General features: G+C 49.7%; 1 protein-coding gene across 1 annotated transcript in view; it reads left to right on the top strand.

The window, feature by feature from the left end:
- The window catches only part of arhgef12b (Rho guanine nucleotide exchange factor (GEF) 12b), a 58,358-nt gene that overhangs the window by 47,356 nt on the left and 2,979 nt on the right, over nucleotides 1–8,023 (top strand). The window contains 9 exon segments of the mRNA XM_055148288.1: nucleotides 140–307; nucleotides 516–603; nucleotides 1,057–1,164; nucleotides 3,373–3,452; nucleotides 4,929–5,168; nucleotides 5,702–5,826; nucleotides 5,879–5,911; nucleotides 5,966–6,134; nucleotides 6,956–7,131. Coding sequence (XP_055004263.1) covers nucleotides 140–307; nucleotides 516–603; nucleotides 1,057–1,164; nucleotides 3,373–3,452; nucleotides 4,929–5,168; nucleotides 5,702–5,826; nucleotides 5,879–5,911; nucleotides 5,966–6,134; nucleotides 6,956–7,131 — 1,187 coding nt within the window.

Genomic DNA, 8,023 nt, shown 5'->3' with positions numbered 1-8,023 from the left:
ACACAACTGAATAACACAAACACGACTAAGATGTGACATGTGTATTTTTCTGAAGTTGTCCCTCTTCTTCTTCTTCTTTTTTCTTCTTTTTTTTCTTCTTTTTCTTCTTCTTCTTCTTCTTCTTCTTCTTCTCCTCCAGACGTGTTCACGCTGCTCCTGGAGGACGTCCTGGTTCTTCTGCAGCGTCAGGACGAGCGTCTGGTCCTGAAGCTCCACGGGAAGAACCTGCCCAGCGCCGCGGACCCCAAGCAGGTCTTCAGCCCCGTGATCCGCCTGAGCACGGTGCTGGTGCGTCCGGTCGCCACGGGTCAGTGTCCCCACGGAAACGGAAAAAAAACACGGAAAAAAACCCACGGAGAAAAACACGGAAAAAAAACACGGAAAAAACGAATAATGGATGTTTACATGACTTCTGTGACTGAACCAGAACTGAACCAGGACTGAACCAGGACTGAACCAGGACTGAACCAGGACAATAATTGAGGATGAAACTGTTTTTGTTTGTTTTTGTTCAGATCATCGCTCGTTCTTCGTTCTCTCCATGTCCGACAACGTGGCTCAGATCTACGAGCTCACGGCACCGACCACCTCAGACCAGCGCACGTGAGGACCAGGTGGACTAAACCAGGACTTGGACTCCTGGACTGACTCAGGACTAGACCAGGACTGACTGAACCAGGACTCTAAACCAGGACTCTGGACTAAACGAGGACTGAACCAGGACTGAACCAGGACTGAACCAGGACTAGACCAGGACTAGACCAGGACTAAACGAGGACTGAACCAGGACTGAACCAGGACTGAACCAGGACTAAACCAGGACTAGACCAGGACTAAACCTGGACTAAACCAGGACTAGACCAGGACTAGACCAGGACTGGACCAGGACTAGACCAGGACTGAACCAGGACTAGTCCGGGACTGAACCAGGACTGAACCAGGACTGAACCAGGACTAGACCAGGACTAAACCTGGACTAAACCAGGACTAAACCAGGACTAGACCAGGACTAGACCAGGTCTAACCTCGTCCTGTGTTTCTGTGTGTGTCCTGTAGGTGGCAGCGTCTGATCACTCAGTGCGCAGACTCCATGAAGGCTCGACTCCACAACCGAGACCGAGACCGAGACCGAGACCGAGACCGAGCCGAGGTCTCCCCGTCTGAGTGAGTCTCTCCTCGTTCAACAAAGACTTTTAGTGTCACAAACATCACACACAAATACGACACGTTTGTCCAGACGGAGAGTTTGACTCCGACACGGCATCAGAAACACCAGGTCATGTGGTTTTGGTTTTGTGACGTAGACAGTTTTTTTGAGTTTCTTTTAGAGAGAAACACAAACGCACAAACACACAGGATCCACTGGAGGGCGCTGTTGTTACAGGCGTTAACTGACAATAGAGTCTTTGCACCGTCACATGACCCCTATAGCAACCAGGGGTGTGCAAACATATCGGAATATCGATATATCGTATCGTTTAATGTGATGATACAGTATCAATATCGTGGGCTCCTGTATCGATATTTCACCAAGAGAATTTTTAGGTGGGTTTTACTAAATAATTTTGTTCCAGCTACAGTTTTGTTGTTTGTTTAGTGAAAGTGAAACTCATTTATGCGACACATTTGACATTTTTACTGTTTTGATTTGATTAAAATGTTTGTGTTTCATATGAACTTTTGCACAAGAAGAAGTTTAACAAAGACTTTTAGTATCACAGACATGATTTAGTCTTTGTTTTTTATTGAACCGTATTGAATCGATTTGAAATATATCATATCGAATCGAAAGTGCACTGTATCGAGATATGTATCGTATCGTGGCCTGTGTATCGAGGTGTGTATCGTATCGGCAACTCCTTAATGATACCAGCTCTAGTTTTGAGTAAAATGGGTGTTTTTCATATTAACTTTGCACAAATTTAGTCGACTTATTGGACTTTTACTTTCACATCCACGATTTAGCCTTTGTTTTTCACTGAACCGTATCGAATCGATTTGAAATATATATTGTATCGAAGAGAACTGAATCAAAAGTGCACTGTATCGAAAAGCATATCGTATTATGGCCTATGTATCAAGATATGTATCGTATCGACAACTTCTTAACGATACCCCGCCCTAATAGTAACAGTAACTACGCCGCCATGACACCGGACACACTGTGTCACTATGTCACTATGTCACTATGTCACTATGTCACTATGTCACTATGTCACTGACTTCAGCAGCGTCGGAGAAACATGAGCAGGTTTTGTTGTGTATTTGTTGTTCTAGAAGCTCTGAAAGGGATAAAATGATTCGATTCTTCACTGTTCCTCTGGAAATGACTCATCAGGATCAAACAAGGGAATTATTGAAAAAAAAAAAAACGGGAATTATGTCTAGAAACATAAACCACGAAGAGATTTCCAATGGTCCCATCAAGACACACTCACGTCACTTTCATCAAGGTGTTTGTTATTTAAATAGTTTCATAGTTTATTTAATGAGAGAAGCACATTTACTGAACTAAAATGTAAAAAGAAACATTTGCAGTAGAAACTGTATGTTCCAGCACATATAAACATGTCACTCGTCGTAGGACCATGTTTTCTTTATTGTCTTGTTTATCCACGACTTTGTCTTCTAGAATTGAATCTCTTTTTGTGAAGTGGATCTTTCTAATCGTTGGTGAGGATCTTTTCATGGTCGATTCTTTGGAGGTTCGTCTCACAGACTCTTCGACTCGTGCGTCGTGTTGATCACAGGAGCCAGTGTGGGTTCGTTGAATCATAAACTAGTGCAGGTTTTCCTCCATAAATTAATGACATTTTAGTTCAGTAAATGTGCTTCTTTCATTAAATAAACTATGAAACTATTTAAATAACAAACACCTTGATGAAACTTCAGGTGTCTTGATGGGACCATTGGAAATCTCTTCGTGGTTTATGTCTCTAGACATAATCGGCGTCTTTTTTTCCCCCTATTTCTGCTCTTGATGAGTCATTTCCAGAGGAACAGTGAAGAATCGATTCGTTTTATCCCTTTCAGAGCGTCTAGAACAACCAAATACACAACAAAACCTGCCCATGTTTCTCCGACGCTGCTGAAGTCAGTGACATAGTGACATAGTGACATAGTGTGTCCGGTGTCATGGCGGCGTAGGTACCGTTGCCATGGGGTCACGTGACGGTGCAAAGACTCTATAAGTAAAATTTTAAAAAACTGACCAGATCCAGGAGACTCGAGTGTAGAGGAAATCAAGCAGAAACACGTCTGAAAAAGTGTGTAAAAAGTATGTTTTTCTGGTTGTGCATTTTATTCAGGCTTTAAAAAAAAAAAAAAAACTCCACATTTTCACTTCTTCATTTTGTGCGTTTGTTGTTTCAGCGTTTCGGCTCATGACATCATCAGGAACGGACTGGACCAGGCCAAAGACTCGAGTGTGACGAGCGAGGACCACGCCTCAGGTCTGTGCTCCACGTCCCCGAAAGTGACGCTGACTGCGGGCACTGCTCTGTCTCCACGTCCCGACTTTTAACGTTCAAACGAGACGCCGACCGCAAGATCTGACGTGAGCGACCAGAGGAACCGATTTCTGTTCTAACGTCGTTTCCTTGTCGCAAACAGACCTGGAGTTGTGTTTGTTTCATTCGCACATGTTCAGGAAGTGCTCTGCAGCGTTTTTAAACTCCACACACCTTCACGAGAATCATCTGGATCGTTTTTTTCAGTCCTGGAGTCGCCGATCTCGACTGAACTGAAGGGAAAAGGAGCTGTACAAACTAAACTGAAGGTTCTTTTACACCGACGGCAGTTGTTGCACCAAACGTTCCATTAGATCTAGAAGCTCTTTGTTGGTTTGGTTTGGTTGGTGTAAAAGTTTCAGTCGCACTCGGATCTGCACTAAATCAAAGGGACTGAGACTCAAAAAAGAGCTGGTCTCGGTCTCGGTCTCGGTCCGTTTGACCCTGCACCAGATGCCAAACTCTGGTCCCTCTGGTGAGATGCCAACTCGGGTCCAAACCAGAGACAGCAGGTCCAAACCAACTATTCCAGATGCATCGTGGGACGGGAGACTCATGATGTCATTTCCTGTTTGTGGTGAGTGAAGAAGACGAGGGGCGAAGCTCGACTCGCGGTCAGAACGTGCCCCAAGTAACAGTGGAGCGACCAAAGGAACCAGAGCAGATTTAACGAGGCTCTGGAAGTTTCCCTGAAGCACCTGCACCGCTTCATCTGAGACCAGCGTCTGATACTGCAGGTCCACCAGGTCGACACGATGGTTAAGGGGTGTGGCGGGGACCGGATCTGGACGCCTGCCCCGGGGCCGGCGGTCTGTAGGTTTGTGAGTCTGAGCTCCCCGGGTCAGGGAGGCTCTTAGGCAGGTTCAAGAAACCATGTGTTCTGGAGTCCGGCCTTCGCTCGAGGGGATCTGGACCGGCCCACGGCGTCCGGACCCCGCAGAGGAGCTCCGTGGGAAGAACACCGAGTGACACGGTGCGCCTCGGCCTCGCTCCTGAGAGATCTGGTGTACATCTCGGCCTCAGTGTCCCAGAGCCTCGGGCAGTGGAACCCGCCGTGCACAGGAGCCTTGGACAAACCTCAGTGGACCAAGTTTGGTTGGTTTGGTGTGAAAGAACAAACTGGAGTCTGTGCTACAGAAAAACTATCTTACTACCTGGAGATGAACAAATAATCAAACCAGTGGAGTGAAAACGCCAGAATAATAAAGAGTTTCTCAAACATGTGAATGAAACAAACACAACTCCAGCTCTGAGTGTGAGGAGGAACATTAGAACACGACTTAAAGCTCTCAGGGGGCAGGTTTATGGACTGTAGGACCTTTAAAAATCTTGTAACTCCAAAAACGAATCGTGTTTTGAGTGAATCACGTGTGGAGAAAGTCCAGTGTTTTGTGTTTAAGAGCAAACCTGGTGTTGCAGACCTTCCCTGTGCCGAGAGCTCGAGTCCTTCAGCTGCTGTGAGGAGTCTGGAGGAGCAGGAGCAGCCGGAGGAGCAGGAGGTGGACGAGGCCGAGCTGGAGGCCTTCCTGGACGGGCAGTTGGCCGAGCGACTGGACCAGGAGGAGCAGGAGGAGCAGGAGGAGCAGGAGAGCCCGGTCAGGACCATCTCACATGACCTGAGCCTGAGCACGTCAAAGGCTGAAGAGGCTCTGCGCACGTGTGAGTCTCACTTTTATTCACGTTCTGTGTGTTTGCCAAAGTCCAGAGTCTCTGTAGAGACACTGTTCTGCTTCAGCCTCACAAACAAACTTTTATTCAAAGATCAAGTCTGTCAGTAATATTTCTACCACAAGAAAACAACATAAAAACATCAACTCGGGCTCTTAAACTCCGTCAGGACTGAGTCGACTCAAACTCCACCAACAGTGTTTATGTTTAACAGAAAATTAAAACATTCTGTTTGAGTGTCATTTTGGGACATTTAGGGCCAGATTCAGGATTCACAAAAACAGTTTAGATTTTGTGACCATCACCAGTTTTTTGAGACGTCTGGTCAAACTCTTGTTATTTTTACTGTCACAGCAAAACTCTGCACAAGTTTCTGAAAACTGTGAAAAGGGTTTCGGGTTTGATCCTGGTTCAGTTCTGATTTGATGTGTGTGTTTGTGTGTGTGTTTGTGTTTGTGTGTGTTTGTGTGTGTTTGTGTGTGTGTTTGTGTGTGTGTGTATTTGTGTGTGTGTTTGTGTTTCAGTATCTGTGCTGAAGCAGCTGTTGTTGAACCACATGATCAGAACCACTGAAGACGACAAACACGAACCTGTGGACAACAACCACACAGACGACCCACCTGCAGGGGGCCCCGGGGGGCGCTCTCCCCCGGGGGGCCCCGGGGGCGCTCTCCCCGGGGGGCCCCGGGGGGCGCTCTCCCGCGGGGGGCCCCGGGGGGCGCTCTCCCGCGGGGGGGCCCCGGGGGGCGCTCTTCCCGCGGGGGCCCCGGGGGCGCTCTCCCGCGGGGCCCTTCCAAACGGACACATCGGACGACCTCCAGAGGAATAACTCTCCTCCAGGGCCCCGCACAGAGGACGGGCCCTCAGGGGCCCAGAGCCCAGAGGAGCCTCCAGGACTCTGGGACCAGAGCCCCGAGTCTGTGGAGAGAGAAACACCCGAGCAGAGCCACCACAACGGTGAGGAGCACAGTGTGTGTGTGTGTGTGTGTGTGTGTGTCTATTTCCCAAAGAAGTCTGACAGCATTTTGTTTTCTTTATATTTTCTTTTCTTTCTTTTCTTGTGTCCTCGTGTCTTCGTGTCTCATGTCTCTGCCCTCGTGTCTCTGTCCTCGTGTCCTCGTGTCTCTGTCCTCGTGTGTCCTCGTGTCTCTCTTGTGTCTTGTCCTCGTGTCCTCATGTCTCTGTCCTCGTGTCCTCGTGTCTCTGTCCTCGTGTCTCTGTCCTCGTGTCTCGTGTCTCGTGTCCTCGTGTCCTCGTGTCTCTCCTCGTGTCTCTGTCCTCGTGTCTCTGTCCTCGTGTCTCTGTCCTCGTGTCCTCGTGTCTCTGTCCTCGTGTCCTCGTGTCTCTGTCCTCGTGTCCTCTGTCCTCTGTCTCGTGTCTCTGTCCTCGTGTCTCTGTCCTCGTGTCCTCGTGTCCTCTGTCCTCGTGTCTCTGTCTCTGTCCTCGTGTCTCTGTCTCTGTCCTCGTGTCTCTGTCCTCGTGTCTCTGTCCTCGTGTCCTCGTGTCCTCGTGTCCTCGTGTCTCTGTCCTCTCTGTCTCTGTCCTCGTGTCTCTGTCCTCGTGTCTCTGTCCTCGTGTCCTCGTGTCTCTGCCCTCGTGTCTCTGTCCTCGTGTCCTCGTGTCTCGTGTCCTCGTGTCTCGTGTCCTCTGTCTCTGTCCTCGTGTCTCTGTCCTCGTGTCTCTGTCCTCGTGTCTCGTGTCTCGTGTCTCTGTCCTCGTGTCTCTGTCCTCGTGTCTCTGTCCTCGTGTCCTCGTGTCTCTGTCCTCGTGTCCCTCAGGCTTCGTGGTTCTGGACCTGTGTGACGGACTGGAGGACGTCTCTGAGGACGACGTGGGCATCGACATGAGTAAACTGTTGTCCTCGTCCTCGCAGACGGGCGGCGCCGGACCCAACCTCAGCAGACAAGTCATGACCCACCTGCGGCTGCTGCAGGCCGACCTGCACTACCTGAAGGTACGACCTGCATGACCTGACTGTACGACCCACGACCTGACTGTACGACCCACGACCTGACTGTACGACCTGCATGACCTGAAGGTACGACCTGAACGACCTGACTGTACGACCCACGACCTGACTGTACGACCTGCACTACCTGAAGGTACGACCTGCACGACCTGACTGTACGACCCACGACCTGACTGTACGACCTGCACTACCTGAAGGTACGACCTGCACGACCTGACTGTACGACCTGCACTACCTGAAGGTACGACCTGCACGACCTGACTGTACGACCCACGACCTGACTGTACGACCTGCATGACCTGACTGTACGACCTGCATGACCTGAAGGTACGACCTGCATGACCTGACTGTACGACCTGCATGACCTGAAGGTACGACCTGCACGACCTGACTGTACGACCTGCATGACCTGAAGGTACGACCCACGACCTGACTGTACGACCTGCATGACCTGAAGGTACGACCTGCATGACCTGACTGTACGACCCACGACCTGACTGTACGACCCACGACCTGACTGTACGACCCACGACCTGACTGTACGACCTGCATGACTTGACTGTACGACCTGCATGACCTGACTGTACGACCCACGACCTGACTGTATGACCTGCATGACCTGACTGTACGACTCACGACCTGACTGTACGACCTGCACTACCTGAAGGTACAACCTGCATGACCTGACTGTACGACCTGCACGACCTGACTGTACGACCTGCATGACCTGACTGTACGACCCGCCCGACCTGACTGTACAACCTGCATGACCTGACTGTACAACCTGCACTACCTGAAGGTACGACACTCGACCTGACTGCACGACCTGACTGCACGACCTGACTGCATGACCTGACTGTATGACCTGACTGTATGA

Source organism: Boleophthalmus pectinirostris, unplaced genomic scaffold (assembly GCF_026225935.1).
Source record: "Boleophthalmus pectinirostris isolate CB_2022bp ecotype Guang Dong unplaced genomic scaffold, ASM2622593v1 HiC_scaffold_12, whole genome shotgun sequence".
NCBI classification, from domain to species: domain Eukaryota; kingdom Metazoa; phylum Chordata; class Actinopteri; order Gobiiformes; family Gobiidae; genus Boleophthalmus; species Boleophthalmus pectinirostris.
Note: the sequence above shows the minus strand (reverse complement) of the source record. Positions and strands in the feature narration are given on the sequence as shown.